This window comes from Halichondria panicea, chromosome 12 (genome assembly GCF_963675165.1).
Source record: "Halichondria panicea chromosome 12, odHalPani1.1, whole genome shotgun sequence".
NCBI classification, from domain to species: domain Eukaryota; kingdom Metazoa; phylum Porifera; class Demospongiae; order Suberitida; family Halichondriidae; genus Halichondria; species Halichondria panicea.
The window spans coordinates 2,539,088-2,556,768 of NC_087388.1; the positions used below are offsets into that span (position 1 = coordinate 2,539,088).

The following is a 17,681-nucleotide window of genomic DNA, read 5'->3' on the forward strand; positions in this document are numbered from 1 at the left end:
AACATGATCAATGCCCTCTATTCCTCGCAACGAGGAGGGACGAAGTCATTTGAGATGAATGGCATTAACTTTGGATGGAGAACAATAATTGACATGTTCAAACGTGAAGTTGAAAGACGTAACCTGGGTGCTGCACGAATGGTACCTCGTCTCCGAGAATCTTACGTCCTACGTGACGCATGGACAAAGTTGAACGTAGCTCCTGCTAAAGTGATGCAGGTGTAATATATACGTACATGCATGCATGTATTTACTCACTATATACCACGGAATTGCAGCAGGAGCAGGTTCTAACGGAATTGTTTCATCACACATCTCAAGTTCCACCTCCTGAAGATGCCCAATCAGTTGGGATTACCAGGCTATACTTGGAAGGATGCAATCAGCTTTTTGAGAGAGGACTTGTTTGTCACACCAAGATCAGGGATAACGGCAGCGAGGTCCTCAAGAGTATTGATAAAGGCTATCAATTCTTTTTGAAATGGAATGAATACTTGGTGAAAAAATGTAAGTATTATTGTTAACGCTACTTGGAATTATGACTCACCGAATGTATTATATATAGACGATAAACAATTTCATCCCTGTAATGCCAGACAGAAGTTATTCTTATCATGGCAAAGAAAGTCTATATAATGCGCACTATAATAATTATTATAAATAAACACATGCACTATCTATATACACAACAGCCTGGGACAACCTACGCATTGATGTGTTTGGCTTCAAACTGCTCTGCAACGATTTTTTCATTCGCTACCCTGGATATTATTTGGTTCCGCTACCGCTAAGAGTCTCTGGAAGTGCTGTGGAAACTTTGTTTTCCCAGTATAAGTATTTAAGCGGAAATAAGCTAGACGCGATCAATTATACGACTTCTAGAGCCAAGTACCTCTGTAGCAAAGCAGTTTCAGCAAGTCACCACAGTGGAAAATACTATCGAGATATGCCCCTATTCCTTCCTAGCATGCAAATAACTAAGAAACAATATACAGGAGAAACAATATACAGGAGAGAAACAGAACTAATTTTTGTAATGTAATTATTGCATGTGACGTGAAATTTTTTTTTTAATTCAAAAATGACTTTGTGTTCACATGACTTTGTGTTCACATGTGATGTCAATAGTTCATCTCTTAAATTTTGGCCAGCAAGAGTCGACTTCCCTTTTAAAGCAGCCAAGTTTTGCTGTGTCGCACTTATATATTCGTCTTTATATTCGCCAAGACGAGTATGGCATAGTTTACGACAAAGTTCTTTGTACACCACTTTAATAGCGAGGTCAAACGTTAGTACATCAACAGTATCATCCTTTTCCAACAGACACAGTTTGTAACCAAAGATTTAAATTGGCATTGAAACTTTTGAGTAGCCTCTACTTGCTTCACGGCAACATCGATCATGTCGGGACCATACTTTCTTAAAGTAGATTCGTTTGCATTTTCCATGACACAACTATCAATTCCCCTTAGGACTGTCAAAAAATCCTTGGAAGGGAAGTACATGTGTCCTCGATCACGATACTTTAGTTTTCCAGGAATGTGATCCTTGTCTGTACACTGAATACATCTCAGCACTTCTATTTCCTGGTTTATAGTTTCTCTCTGATCGTTTTTACACGATTGTAGCATGCTTGCGAGAGCTGCTCCACAGAAACGGTAATAAACAGAGTCTACATCCCCTTTTAATATGCCACTGCTTGTGGGTTCCATCAATAATGACTGCTGAACTTGTGACACACGCTTGAGAAGGTAATTGTACACAGCACTGCAAACTGATATCATCACAGCATCCCTAGTATGCTTGTCGGCACAGCTTCCATCACAATATCCAATCCATCGCTGCTGGAAGTGGGCAAGCTCCACTTTCTTTTTGGAATCAATACCTACATCAGACAAGTTTTTTCCGGGAGGCAGTAGAAAAACACTACAACATTGATGCCACTCCAATTGGAATTTCATGTACTTGTCTTTACCCTTGTCACAGTTTTTGTAGAGTAAACCAAACAAACTTGCAAGTGTGCGCAACAATTCACTGACCAAAGTCTCAGAGGTTTGCAGACATTTCCAAAACTCCTGCCTAGCAACGCTCACAACTAAGTGTTTTTCACCGGAAACTGTGTCTTTCACGTAGGAAAGAAGGTCACGAATGTCGACATTACATATAGAGAGCATGACTTGAGCCTTTTCTTCCTTGTTCAACAATCGACGTTTCCTTTTCACAGCAGATCCAGAGGCAGCAGCACCACCCTTGCCTCGACCTCGCTTACGCCCAGCTTTACCACCCACCCGGAACTTGACAGAGGAAAATATATAATTACGTGAAGCATAGATGCGTAAAGCAACTAGCTAGCATTTGTAATCTGTGTACTATTTTCGTGTAATGGTAACCCTATATAAGAAGAGAGCAACCAGTAGAGATGTAGCTAGCTATCAATATGTATGTACACATGTAGCAGTCTAATATGCATGGTAAATAAGAATTTTATTTTTAATTTTTTACCTGGAACTTGACTGCAGCTCTCTTCAGCTTCAACCTCAACCTCAACATCTTCACAATCATCATCTAAGTAGAGAGAAAAAGAGTCCAGTTGATCCTCCATTACTCGTACTCGATACTCGTACTAGCACTCTAGATGGGCGGCCCTACTAGCACTCATGATTGCGTTGCGTAATGAGGCGCAAGCTCGTGTGCAACGTCATCAATTGCGATTATCTCACGTGCATCTAACAGGATGTCACGTTACTTTGTGCACAGTTTTTACGTAGCAGTATAGGCAGTTTAGCAGTATAGGCAGTTCGATACTCTTCTCTTCTTATGAACTCTTGCCGCAACTAACAAGTATTTTAAACTGACGGTGTTCACTATTTTAAGTTTTTGAAAATGCAGGGTCTCGCAGTCATGCCAATCTATCGATTACCACTCATATGGATACAAAGACTACCAGCAAATTTGGTAGTGCGAAAGGACAATCCCACCGTGACTTTCATGTACGTAGTCGTACATAGCCAATGCTGTACATCTCAACGTTGAATCATCGCTTTGGAATGTTTATCACGTGCGTGGGTGGCAAACGTCTGCAATTACTAGTGAGGGCGGAGCTTGGGTCACATGACACTCTACTTAATTTATTAAAGTTGACCGTAGCTAGTTGATCGAGTAAAACCATGAAAGCATTTGTTGTAAGGCTTAACTAAGACTATTCATAGATTAAGGAAGGACCATCCGTGTTACGGTTGACGTCATGTATATGATCAGGCCTGACATTTTTGTGAAATATAAACTGAAATGAAGCTTGTAAGTTACTTTCTTGTTCTTTTATGACTTTTTAACCTATATAGGGATCCCATAATCTTTCTGAAGTTATTTCTTTCTTGTATTTGGATGTTGAAATTTGGGCATATCTGCATACACAAACGGTCGACGTTTACCTACTAAATTGAGCAAGGTGTAACTTCTCACAAGAATGCATTCAATTCAGGTCATAGAAATAAGACATTACGATGAACCTATTCCTATGCTTGGCCTATAACTAAAAATTATAACCTCTTCACCTCTTCACTTCTGTACAAATAAACACATAAATTAATTAGCGTAGTTGATACTTGAAATCAGCAATTGACACATGTTTTTCAATCAACACCATTGTGGCTCATTACAATCACTAATGGAATACTACTTCTAGGTTAAAGATTATTTAAGCTAGCTGATAATACTATACACTTACCTACGTATCTTGTAAAGTATACTGGGTGTGTTGAAGCCCGAGCAGAAGCTACGCTCAGCATGCAGTGTTGCAATCTATCTGTTGGTCTCATCCACAATGTATTCTGTTATCAGCTGTGAAGAATGCTGGGCACTGGAAAGTTTGGGCCCATAGGCAGGCCAGGAGTGGAAGTAAGTGGTGTTTGTGTGTGTGTGTGCATGTGTGTGTGTGTGCACTTGTGTGAACTTGTGTGAGCATCTTTATGTGCGCGTGCGTGTGTGTGTGCCCGCGCGAGTGTATGTGTGTGTGTGTGTAGTGTAGTGTATGTGTGTGTGTTGTATGTGTGTGTGTGTGGCTGCCCGCGCGCGCGCGCGTGTGTGTATCTCGTGTGTGTGTGTATCGGTGCACCGCGTGTGTGTGTATCTGTGTGTGTGTAGTATTCACTATTGGTGCCCACGTGTGTGCCTGTGGCATGATACTTTAGACGTGCTAACAATTATCAGTGCTACGCCTAGGCTTGTGCCGTTACAATTCAATTAGTCAGTTCAATTAGGCTGACTACTCATTAGGCTCACTGTGTACATGTACAGAGGTTGATTGCTTTCAGGGGAAACTTGTTGGGTTTACGAGTGTACTGTTTACTTGTGTAAGGACATTTTCTTCCCAACATAATAGGCTCCCCAGCTAGGATTAGGTCACAATTTGTCATTAGTTGGCTTGTGTGATTAGTTGGCTTGTGTTTGCCTGTGATATGTATTGTAATTCTGTGCCCAAACACTGTGTAGGTGCTGATCGCAAATCAGCAGCAGTAGTAATCAACTCCTTATAGCTTGTGACAGGACTCCTGCTTGTGACAATTATTATTGATTAATTAGGCAGGGGGGTTCTGTGTGCAGCACGATGTGTCGTCTTTGGGCAACACAAAGACGACAACCTGACAACCTGTCAAGATGTGTCGTTTTTAGGCAGGGGTGCATCTAGTCTGTGTGTATGTTCTGTTCTATGTGAGCCTTGGTTGACAAGGAGATGTCAGGTACCTTGCACCGTAAAAATCACTGTCAATAAATCACTGTCAATATCACCTATTCCTATTCTCATCTTGCCCTACAATTATCTACTGCTAATACTTATATCATGTAAGCAAAGCAAGGTACCTGACATCTGTGATGCAGACCTCTCAGTCATTCAGAGGTCTTCTATGGAGGAGGTCTTCTATGGAGGTCCATTATATGTGTAACAATTATTCATTGATTATAATATTATTCATTGTTTTTGTGACAGTTGGTCATGTGATGTGACAGAGTCTTGATATGATAAATTAACAGTGAAAGTGAGCATGGAGCAAGCTGCTTTTATCTAGTTGCATCGCCTGCAATAAATAGTGTTAGTGACCGTAGCCGTCACATTTGGCGACCCTGCCAGGACCTGTGTGTTCATGTCAAGGCGTGAGTTGCAGGCTTTGACTCAAGACTCCGGACACGTGTTGTTACGAAAACGGTTGAGAACTACTCATACGGAGAGTATAGAGACCATGGAACAGTTACAGACAGATTTGGAGACACTTCGACAAGAGTTGGCTGCTGCTAAGGACGAATCCAAGAAGCAGTTGGAAGAGATAGAGCAGCTTCGAGCTGAAATGACGGAGACGACCCGTACCCATCGCATTCGAGGCGACCCGGAACCATGAAGAAGAAATCCGTGCGCTGCTCCAAGGACAGCTAGAGGAATCTGAGACAAGGGCTGAGCTAAAGCATTTGAGGGCTCTGGAGCAACTTAGAGTTGAGCATCAAGAGGCGATCCACCGAGAACAGAATGAAGTGGACAGAGAGCGACGACAAGCTCAAGAGAGGGAACAAACCCTGACTGATGCGTTTGAATTAGAGAAGTATAATCTACAAGGACAATTGGAAGCAGTTACTGCTGAACTACGATCACTTCAGGAAGAAGTTGACTCGGAGGATGACCCGTCTATTGATGATGAGGCGGAGGTTAGACATACCACACCGCTAGAGAGGGCAGAACCCTCAAGTACCCCCCATATGGAGAGAGGTACCGACCCTATCCGAAGAACTGAAGATCGAGGAACTGAAAGAGGAACTGAAAGAACTCGAGGAACTGAAAGAAGAACTGAAGACCGAGGAACTGAAGACCGAGGGACTGAAGGAAGCACTGATCGAGGAACTGAAAGAACTACCGATCGAAGAACTGAAACTGATACACGAAGAACAGAGCCACCAGGAGGAGAGGAACGACTGCTGCCCCCTGCTGGAAGAGAGTCTCCTAGTGAGTCATTACTTGTAGCGACAATGACAAGGCTTTTGGAAGCTCACACAGAGGCAATTGCTGCCCAAACACAAGCTACAGCTGCCCAGCACCTACCACCCCTAAAGGCCTTTACCGGTGAAGGGAAACAAATGGAAGAAGATGGATTCGAGCGTTGGATTGAACAGTTTGAAGAACGAGCTAAAGTTGCCGGATGGAGCACTGAGCAAAAGTTACATCAGATTAAATTGTTATTGGAGAAAACGGCTCTGAGAGTTCTCCGTGCTCTCCCAGACACGGACCAGAGTCAGTACCAGAAGGTAGTTGATGCCTTACGAGCCCGCTTCAAGGCTGTCGATATTGAAGAACTTAGAGGCATGGAGTTCCATCATAAAGTCCAGAGAGATGAGTCGATAGATAGGATTGGAGCTTCAAGCACTAGGGCGCAAAGCGTTCCCATCAATTCAAGGCCGAGAGTTTGAACGTTTGCTGAAAGGACGCTTCTTTCAAGCTTTGCATGTTAAATGGCAAAGGAGACTGGGTGCACCAAAGACAAGCGAGACTTTCCAAGAGCTCTATGATAGGGCACGAGTGATAGAACGACATGAACGACAATATGCAGAATCTGCTGCGTCCCGTGGAGATACCCCCAAGAAGAATACTTTCCGACCAAGAGAGCAAGGCAAGATGGCCACGCCACAGTCTGAAAGTACACGCCGAGAAGAGAGGAAGACTCGAGAACCCGTGTGCTATCACTGCCAGCGCCCTGGACACTACAAGAGTGATTGCCCCTTTCGTGGAAATCAGCCGGAAGCACCTGGGAGAAACACTAACCCTTACAGAAGCGGGAGGTCAAGTCAGTTAAACCGTCACAGTGGAAATCACAGTGGAAATCACAGTGGAAATAACTCTAACCCCAGTACATCCCGTAATGCACTACTGGAGACCAAACCAAGTGAGGAGACACATTTGAACAGTTTGTCAATAGAACAGTTAGAAGCCCTGATAGCTGTAAAGCGACTGGGTGACGAATGTGATAATCTACCCAGAGACGAAGCTACGATGAATACCGTGACCGTCAACCAAGAACAAAGCCCCAAGACAGTCGGTCCTACAGTGTATGTGCCTGTGAACGTATGTGGAGTGCCTGTAGAAGCCATGTTGGACACTGGTGCTCAGTCTACCATAATCTCTCGAGAGTTGCTACACGAAATTGTACGTCACCTCCGAACCGAAGACCAGCCACTACCTGAACTAAAGACACCCTCTGCGAGACTCTATGGCAAGGATGGAGTGGAAGGCGGCAGAGAGATAGTGATCACTGCCCAGATTGATGTAGACATTGCCGTGGATGGTGAGTCAGTTTGTGTACCTGTATTTGTACAACCAGGAAGTTCCCAACCCCTATTGTTAGGCATGAATGCTATACCGGCCTTAAGCTTTTCGTTGTTGAGACCTAATGGACAATCCCTCATAGCAAGAAGTAACCCTGACCCGGAAATATCTATTGTGCGGTTAGTGAAAGGTGTTATAGTACCCAGTTTGAAAGGCAGTTTTGTGAGAGTCAAAATCGACAATGTACATGCCCTACCTGGAGGTTCTGTTTTGTTTGAACCAAGTAATGGTCAGCTTGAGCCTAAGGGTTTGTATTCCCAAGAGTCCCTTATTACTATTGACGATGATGGTTGTATGCTAGTCCCAATGGTGAATGTGCATGGTGCCTCGACTCAACTTTTGGAGGGCATGGAGATAGGGTGTGTACAACCTTTGGACGTTGTGCCTGTTTTGGAACCCGGAGATGTTTGTTGTACTAATACTACATGTGCATCTGTAGACACCGTTGTTAAGACCTCTGAACGTATGAACCAAATTAAGACTGTCTTAGGTATTGATTCCATGATCCTTTCGGAAGGACAGCAAATTCAGCTTACCCAATTGCTTTATGATTACTCTGATGTATTTGCCCTTAATGGTGCCGAGTTAGGTTGCACCAATGTAGTGCGCCATTGCATTGATACCGGAGATAGCCACCCAGTAAAGCAACAACCCTATCGCACCCCATTTATCCACCGAGAAACGATCAGTCGAATGGTAGAAGAGATGGAGGAGCAAGGTGTAGTGCAACCCTCTATGAGCCCATGGGCCAGCCCCGTTGTAATAGTTCCCAAGAAGGACGGTAGCAAGAGGTTTTGTGTCGACTATCGCCGATTGAATGCTGTCACTAGACGAGATGTATACCCTCTACCCCGGATTGATGATATTTTGGACGCAGCAGGAGGTGCCAAGTATTTCTCTTCGTTAGACCTCGCCTCAGGATATTGGCAAGTAGAGTTGGACCAAGAGGCACGCGAGAAGTCTGCATTCACGACTCATCGAGGATTGTTTGAATTCACAAGAATGCCATTTGGACTTTGTAATGCCCCAGCGACCTTTCAGCGACTAATGCAGGCCATACTGGCTGGACTGGAAGGAACGAGCTATTTTGTCTATTTGGATGACATCCTTGTAGTGTCCGATACATTCGAGGATCACCTCAAGCATCTCTCGGAAGTGTTTATGAGGTTGAGAAGAGCTGGTTTACGTCTTAAACCAAAGAAATGTATCCTTCTTCGCAAAGAAGTCCCTTATCTAGGGCATGTACTGTCTGCTGCTGGAGTCCGACCAGATCCTGCCAAGATCGACACTGTTAAAAACTATCCAACCCCCACTGACGTGACGAAGATACGACAATTCCTTGGCCTTGCTAGTTATTACAGAAGATTTATCTCTGGATTCGCACGCATAGCCCACCCTCTCCATCGCTTGACCAGAAAAGACGTCCCCTACGAGTGGAGTCCAGACTGTGAGACGGCCTTCGAACGCTTGAAGGAGTGCTTAGTGACAGCACCTATTCTCTCCTACCCAGAGTGTGGAGCAGGCAAGCAGTTTGTGTTGGAGACAGACGCCAGCGGACTTGGCCTTGGTGCTGTGTTGAGCCAAGAGAAAGAAGGACAGCTCCATCCCATCGCATATGCCTCCAGAACGTTAGACATCCACGAGTGCAACTACGGTATATCCGAATTGGAAACACTTGGTCTTGTCTGGGCTGTACGACACTACCGCCCATATGTCCTTGGACATCATACTGTTGTGTACACTGACCATGCAGCATGTACTTCGTTGTTAAACAACCCCCGACCCACAGGGAAGTTGGCTCGCTGGGCACTCACCATTCAAGAGATGGATTTAGAGATAAAGCACCGGTCAGGAAAAAGCAATGCCAATGCTGATGCCCTTTCGCGGAACTCGATCATCAATGCTGTGGAGACGTTTGCTATGACCAATGGAGAGGATGAAGCCATCCCACGACCCGATGTTGAACAGATGACCAAACTCAAGGAAGCTCAACGGAGCGACTCAGAATTACTAGACTTGTGCCGATACCTTGAAGCTGATGTCCTGCCAACGGATGAAAAAAGAGCTAAACGAATTGTCTTCGAAAGTGATCATTTTGAGTTGATACATGGTGTTCTACACTATGAACCCCCGACGTCCATAGGCCGCCTGTGTGTTGTAGTCCCGAGAAGTGATCGTGACAATCTTTTACAAGAAGGCCATGCCAGTTGTTTTGCCGGACATTTCTCTGCCAAGAAGGTGTATGATCGCCTGCGAAGGCACTATTGGTGGAAGGGTATGCGAGCAGACGTGTACCACTTTTGTCGGAAATGTTTAGTCTGTGCCAGTCGGAAGGGTCCTGGTAGAGCTGTTCGACCACCCCTTGTACCTATTCCTGTTGGAGCTCCATTCCACCGTGTTGGAGTTGACGTGCTGCAGTTGCCAGTTACTCACAAGGGCAATCGTTACGTTGTTTGTTTTGTGGACTATCTCACCAAGTGGGTTGAAGCATTCCCCATGGCTGACCAAAAGGCCGATACTATAGCCAGAATTTTGGTTGAGCAAGTCGTTTGCAGACACGGCGTCCCCGAACAATTACTTTCAGACAGAGGAACCAACTTCCTTTCCGAGTTGATCAAAGGAGTGTGTGATGTACTTGGAATCAAAAAGATAAACACCTCAGGTTATCACCCGCAAACCGATGGTCTAGTTGAAAAATTCAATTCGACACTTGTTAGTATGATCGCTAAATGCTGTGATACTAAGAAACGTGACTGGGACGATCATCTACCATACCTTCTGTATGCGTATCGAACAATGATGCAAGAGTCCACCCAGGAATCACCGTTCTATCTTTTGTATGGCCGAGATGCACGAATACCTACGGAGACGGGATTGAGTATGCCCACACCCGTGTATGAGCTGGATGCAGAAGATTATCGGACTGAACTTGTTTTGAAACTTTCCAATGCGTGGAGTATTGCTAAAGAGAAGATTGAGAGAGCACAAGATCATCAGAAATTGCAGTATGACAAGCACACCCGGAGAAGTGAAATACAAGTAGGCGATCGTGTGATGGTATTCATGCCAAGCAAAGTGCAGGGTAAAGATAGGAAGCTCGCACGACCATACCACGGCCCCTACAGAGTGTTAAATGTAACGCCTACGAATGCAGAAGTAGCCTTGATCGACAGGCCACGTAACCCTTCCATATTTGTGTCTCTGACCCGAGTTCGCAGATGTTATGATGACATGGATGACCACTCGTGGACAGGTAGCGATAAAAAGTCCCAGAAGAAGGCCCAACAAGAAGTACCCCCTGATCAAGAAGTGCCATTACCACCCCCAACAGTAGAGAATTTGGACGAGGATTTAAACGAGAATTTGGACGAGAACACCCCCTCGGAACCCCCTGAGCCGTCACCTTTGAAGGAGTCAATAAGCCAGAATACCCGAGCAAGGACCCGCGGTAGGAAGGAAAACCCGGAAGTTAAGTAACGTTTCTACATTTAACTGTTAGAATACCATTATTTATCTTATTCAGTTATTAGCTGTATGGTTGTGTTTTGAGAATCGAGGACGATCTTCAGAGTAGGAGCGGGAATTGTAACAATTATTCATTGATTATAATATTATTCATTGTTTTTGTGACAGTTGGTCATGTGATGTGACAGAGTCTTGATATGATAAATTAACAGTGAAAGTGAGCATGGAGCAAGCTGCTTTTATCTAGTTGCATCGCCTGCAATAAATAGTGTTAGTGACCGTAGCCGTCACATATGTTCACTACATGCATTTAACATTTTTTACATGATACATACAATCATAGATACATACAATCATACTGAATATTGACTAAACAAAATTAATAATAATGCATGCATGTATAATAATTATAATAACAGAATGATGATAATGACGAATGATGATAATGACGTTCAGAGTTCAGAGTATTAATGTTTATAGATATGTTTGAGCATGAACTTATATAGAATATTCCTGCATGATCATCACTTGAGGATGAGGTGCGAGGTGCGCTGATGTTGTTAGTCGACACCTGTGAGCAAGGAAATGTGGTGGCAGCCATTGGAGGAGGCAGAGATGGCTCTGTGAATTGGCTTCTGGATACAGGCACAATGTCCAAACGAGGCTGTAGGATGTCTGAAATTGCTGCTCTAAGGAAGTTCGCTTGTAGCCTCTGATTCCTTCGATACTGCGATGGCCTGTACGCTCCATTACGAGTTGTTCGTCAACACCACTTGAGTACAACCTGGTTGCAGCTGTGGCTCTGAGTGAATGGTTCGTTTTAAAACCTTGTATTCCTGCTTTCACATGTTCTTCAGTATGTTCTTCAAGGTGTTATGTCCCAAAGGTGCTCGGGAAAACCAGCAATCTTGTTTAGGTTTTGTCAGAGGAGAGAGGTAGAACGCATTGCTCGGGCGATCATGAGGACACAAGCTATTGTATCTCTTAAACAGCTCAACAAAGCATCTCTGAGGATTTTCGGGATTTGAATAGTGAACCACTACTTTGGGCTTGATTTTGCGTCCTTTCAATCCTCCGGGACGATTCTTCGATATGTCTTCTCTGTATCTGAGGAATGATCGTTCATTTCGAGGCTCACAAAGTTCAATTTGGCAAGGATTATGGCGAAGTTGTCTGTGCTCACCTCCACTGCGCAATGCAAAGTAGAGTCGAACACCATTGTGTTCAAAAGAGCGTCCGGGCTGTGGTCTCCTAAGAGTTTTTTCTCCCACAGCAACTCTTCTTCTTAAGGGAAATTGGTTCAGCCTGCTTACGTACAGAGCCAACACCAGCAGATTGAAGTCGCTTCATTTGCAAACTCATGGTCCTTGAAGAAATCGATATCTGGTCTTCCGCAGTTCTGACGTAAATGACGCATAATTCCAGAAACTATATGATGGAGTGAGTTTGGAGCATACTTTGCACCTTTCTTTGTTCTGATTTCCATCAAAAAGCGACTCAGCCAGTACTGAAGACCTTGCTTGTCCAACTCTGCCAGTGGTGGAATTTCAACATTTTGTTGCCTGTTGCTTGCCCAGTCTTTCACACAGTAAGAGGAGTCTTCTCGTGTCTTTTTGGGTACAGACTCAACTCTGGCTTTAGCTACATCCGTATCAGTCACTGGAATGGTGTACCTTCTTGAACTTGGCTGCGCAGGCACAGTTTCAGGTTTCTGGTCTTGTTTGTGGCCACTCGTACTCAGTAGGGCTTCAACTGCGTTTTCTAAACTCCGCCTTGGGTCAATAGGGTCAGTTTCACTATCAGCACGAGAGCTAGTAGAAAGCGTAGCACTGGAACAGCATCCCCAGCCATGCCCAAGTGTTTCCAAGACAAAATGGCAGCTCACAGAAGCCCAGACGGTACTCGTTTAGCTAGCTAGCAGTTTATTTTGTGGTTGCTACGCTATTCTAAATCAGTTATAGGCCTCGTCCAACGGTCACTATGGAGTTTTGAGAACCTCAGGCCCTTAGTAGCACCCTCGCTACGCTCGAGATGCTACAGCCTCAGGCCTTCGGTTCTCAAAACCCCAGAGAGACCTTGGACTCAGCCTATAACCTATATGAAGAAGCCTCAAGAAGTCGAAACAGAAACAATACTGACGTCGAGTAGACTATTATGGAGTAAGACTCTACACTGTCCCTGAACTACTGAAGGAGCCTGGCAATGCAGAAGGAGATGGAGTTACCCAAAGACCGCAAACCCGTTGGTAACAAATGGGTATTTAAACGGAAAGCTGATGCATTGAAAGCGCTTAGTTGCACAAGGCTTTTCACAAAGACATGGTTTGGATTACGACGAAACCCGTCATTCGATTTGAATCTGTTCGTAGCCTGGTTGCTATTTCTGTTCAGAAAGGTCTCAAGTTACATCAATTAGATGTCACTGCAGCGTTCCTCAATGGTTACCTTGAAGAGGAAGTATACATGAAGCAACCAGAAGGTTTTGTTGTGGAAGGCAAGGAAAGGAACATTTAGTTTGTAAACTCAAGCACAGCCGTACGGTTTGAAACAAAGCCCCAGATGTTGGAACTATGTTCTTGACTCTCATCTCAAGAGTATGGGCTTTTTTACTCTGCATCTGAAGGAGAAACATTCCTAATAGGATGTCGACGACATTGTGATCGCTGGAGAAAGCTCTGAGAGAATCACAGAAGTAAAGAAAGCTCTATCAGAGAAATTCAATGTGAAAGATCTCGGGGAACTTAACTACTTTCTCGGTGTACAAGTGGTTCAAGACCACACAGATGGTAAAGTTTGGATAGGTCAATTTACCTCAGTTCTCAGGAAGTATGGTATGGAAGAGGCCAAACCAATTAAGACTCAAGTCAATGTTGGAAGTACGGTATGGAAGAGCCCAAACCACTCCAGTCAATGTTAATTTGAAGTTGGTAAACAAAACAAAAAAAATATACTAATCTGCAGTGGGCAGCCTGCTCTATCTGTCCTCTAGAACACGACCTGATATAGGAGAATCCAGTGATTACTCTGATGCTGACTGGGCAGGTGATTGTAATGACTACAAGTCGACTACTGGCTACATGTTTCAGATTGGAGGCACAGCAGTAACCTGGAAGAGTAAGAAGGCCTGGAAGAGTAAGAAGCAATCCTGTGTTGCTCTAGTACAGCTGACCTCTGATCTGTGTAATCAACCGTCTGAACTATTCGAGGATAACCAATCTGCAATTTGCATGGCTAAGAATCTGCAGTTTCACGGAAGGTCGAACATAAAGTTTGGTGTAAGTTGTGTGAAATTCGAACGACTCACCAAGATGTGGGGAATGAGCAATCGACCCTCGAGTGAGATGGGAAAAGAGCTCGAACGACCTGAACTGGAAGGACCTTCTAGATTGTGTGTAGGCGTATAGGTGTAGGCGTATAGGTTATGATTTGTGCCATGTGCTCTTAAAGCTGAGCTGTTCTAAGCTATTATAAACTGACTGGCTGCGCCAACAGAGCTGGGTTGTCATTGACAGCTTTGATTTTACTCTTTGAAGAGTCAGGGTCTTCCGGTTCCGGTTCTGGCCATTGCAGATCAGCTGCACTGTGTGTGAAGAAGATGGTGGGTAGTCCAACCATACTGATGACACGACTGCACTGTCTGAACCAGAATTGTCTGGTGCCACGAAAGCACTGGTGCCACGAAAGCATAGTGGAGTACTCTGTTGAAAAAAGCCTCTCCTTCCCTTCCAACCATGTCGTTAGCTGGGCGTCACCTGGGTGCTGCTGAATGTAAATTGAAGACCTCATCTCTGTGTTAAGAGCAAAAAACCGGAACCGAGGGTGCCTAGCAAAGCGACCGTCATCATACTTGAGTAGGTGGGTGAAATAATTTCCAGGAAGTCAGCTGCCCCAGTGGGGAACAAGGTGGGGAACGCCATGCTAAAGTATCCCTCAGTGGTGAACGCAGTTAAAGAGTGTTGCAAATCTTGAATTGACTGATAAAGCTTCAGCCCAGAATCGATGTGGTAGCTTGGAGTCAGCGAGCATAGACTTTCGGAAACGCTGGTAATACTCATGCCTTCGCTTTTCAGGTAGTTTTCAAACTCAGTACACATGTACTGCAAACTAAGTCAATACAACGATCTCAGATGCACATGCTTTTGCTACAACACTCTAGAAGTGTTTTAAATTATGCATTTTATCAAACATTTGCGAGCAATTCGCAACAATAAAAACCGCAAAAACCTAGGTAAATAAATACACACGATCCTAGCCAGATCGCAAAGGGTCAAATTTTCTGTTGATTTGCAAATGTTTTTCACCCGCCGTTTTTTTTCGACAAAATGCTACCTTTTTGCTTAAGCACTGCTTTCATTTTCGGTTAGTAATAAAATTAATAAAAATTGATATCTCGACGGCAGTTCCTATGTACTAATGGGAGTTTTGTTGGTACATCTGGTTTAAGTAGGCACTCAGCTCTAAACATCCTTCACTGGAGCTGTCATTTTCATAACAGATGTCAAGAAACTTGATAACAGTAACTGTTACTGTCCTCAAGATGCTGAAGAGGAGTAATGTGTTAGATAATGTGTACAAATCTGAAAGGCAGCTAAGTAATATCTGTTGATGTAGTATCTGTTGATGACCCTTGACCTAAACTTCACACTAGACCTTGTGGCAGGGGGTGCTTACTATTAACACACTAGTAAAAGACCTTTCCCTCACAGCAAGGAGTACCTGGTGTTGAGTGATAGTCACTGTAATTAGTACACTACTCCTCGAGTCAAACAACCATGTGGGGTGGTCTAGAAACCAAGAAATCTGGAATTTTTGCGACGAATTATGACAAAATGCTTTCTCGATTCAAATGGAGAGTCCTGGCTGAAGAGAGTCAGATTTAGATAAGATTATGATGGGTGATGTGACAGCTCTTCCATACTTCTTCAATCACTACCGTACAAGTACGGTGGTTGTTCTGTCTTCTGTCACGGTTGCGACGGGAGAATCAAAGAGGATTGGCAAATCGACTGCAGCATCATAATGGAATTTGTTCCAAGGGACGAATGCTGCCAGTAGGGGGTCACGGTCGAACCAATTGGATTGCTGTGTATCGACCTCGCAGAAAACCATAAACCTGAGAGCGCCTGAGAGCGCCCATTGTACTTAATTGTCGTCATTATATAACAGCTATCCAGATCCCATTTGAGCCCCCTCTTAAGTCGGATGGATAATCAAACAGGACTTTCTAGAGAAAATATATATCAATCAGAGGTGGTCCTCAGTGCATGTAAAATTCTATTTTCTACCAACTCTACTGAACAATATCAAGCTGGAATCCCCCCTCTAAGAGTGCATTATTTCTGTCCCTGAGTGCACACTCTTGTCTAACACTCTTGTCTACTACTTTCCTCACTTCGTAAAATTGTATGGGAATGTCAAGCAGTTCAGTGGACAAGGTACGGTTTGGCTATCTATTTGGCTATCTATGTTGAAAAAATAATGAGTAATTTCCATGACCTGACCTGATCGAAGCGAAAGCAATTACATCACAAAAATAGCTCCATCACCAAGACTAGGCAGTGTTCAGTACAGTACGCACAGTACGTCATAAGCATCATGATTCCATCGGAAAACGGTACAAAATGTAGACAAAATAAGATTTACTATGGAACGATAGGGTTCGGGGCCACGTGGGTGGTGCATAGAGCGGTATCCGTGCCAGTATTGGCCGCGTTGCGAAACACCTGCTCTATATTTTGTAGCTATGATCCCAGTCTCACTCAACAAGGCCATAAATCAACAAGGCCATAAATCGATATTTTCACTGTCTAGCTATACTTTACTACGAAGATCTTGAAACATTATCAAACGGTCACTTTTCTTTCGACATTACTGTACGAGGCGTGGTGCGTAGCGCCGGAAAATTTGAGGCTAGCTACAGTACCACACTGAGCAATAATTAGCCTCACACAAACACACTACTAGGCGAACATATTCCGCAAGATGGGTCGATGAATGCCGGCGTGCTTGTGCTTACAAAATAAGTTTCCAGAGGAACGCTGCAAGTCAGCACTTAGTCAGCGCTGCTACTTTCTGGATAGCTACTTGTCTTAAAAACGGTGTTCCTTTTTCCTTTTAGCTCTTAACTCTTAGTGTAGTAGGTAGGTTTATGCAGACATTTCCGCTTGGAGGGAGCTATCAGCGAGCTATTTAGAGTAAGTTATTAGCCTATAAAAATATAAATGTCACTTATTGTCAGCTAAAATCCCAAAGAAGTGGGTCTGCTTACGCCTTTGAACTACCTACTACACTAAGAATTAAGAGCTAAAAGGAAGGTTTAGAACACTGCACTGAATTTTTACACATTAAAAATCGTAATCGTGGGCGTGGCTGCTGATTCAGCAATAATTGAAGGTCCCTGTCCTTACCTGAGACGTCAAACAATTTGCAACGGAAGGGGAGCAGGCTATCCTTTCCCATTAAAGTTCAAATGGATAAATTTTTTCGTATTTTGTTCAAGACCAGCTGCCCAATACCAATACCAGTGTTCCACTCAGCAGTGTTTATAATTATTATATACCAAGCAACCAATGAAACGTTAATCATTGTGCATACCCAATTAGTTTACGTTGTAGTCACGGTGCATTGATGGGTATGCTATTCAATCCATGGAATGATTGCAGCATATAGATGGAAGGCATGATGGAAGGCATGTGATGGAAGGCATGATGTGTTTTTGTTGGATTTAAACATACCAGAAGCAAATATGCATGCTGGGAATCAAGTTACTTGATCAAGCCTTGCCCATTATTGTAACTAGCCCATTATTGTAACTACCTTGATGCTCAGATCACCCTACCTGACTCAAGATTTTT

At 43.9% G+C, this 17,681-nt stretch overlaps 3 protein-coding genes across 3 annotated transcripts; 1 reads left to right on the forward strand and 2 right to left on the reverse strand.

The window, feature by feature from the left end:
• Window positions 1–936: 936 nt before the first annotated feature.
• On the reverse strand, window positions 937–2,499 carry LOC135345473 (uncharacterized). Its single transcript, XM_064542894.1, has 3 exons — window positions 1,380–2,499; window positions 1,098–1,311; window positions 937–977 (listed from the first exon to the last, which is right to left on the reverse strand). The coding sequence occupies exons 1-3, from the start codon at window positions 2,172–2,174 to the stop codon at window positions 937–939; spliced, it is 1,050 nt and encodes a 349-aa protein (XP_064398964.1). The 5' UTR covers window positions 2,175–2,499.
• Window positions 2,500–5,237: 2,738 nt separating this feature from the next.
• Window positions 5,238–6,450, forward strand: LOC135345474 (uncharacterized). Its single transcript, XM_064542895.1, has 2 exons — window positions 5,238–5,278; window positions 5,352–6,450. The coding sequence occupies exons 1-2, from the start codon at window positions 5,238–5,240 to the stop codon at window positions 6,448–6,450; spliced, it is 1,140 nt and encodes a 379-aa protein (XP_064398965.1).
• Window positions 6,451–11,294: 4,844 nt separating this feature from the next.
• Window positions 11,295–12,801, reverse strand: LOC135345535 (uncharacterized protein KIAA1958-like). The gene is given in 4 exon segments (XM_064542947.1): window positions 11,295–11,664; window positions 11,667–12,038; window positions 12,041–12,115; window positions 12,118–12,801. Coding segments are annotated over 4 exon segments (858 nt in total). The 5' UTR covers window positions 12,191–12,801; the 3' UTR covers window positions 11,295–11,326.
• Between the last annotated feature and the right edge of the window lie 4,880 nt (window positions 12,802–17,681).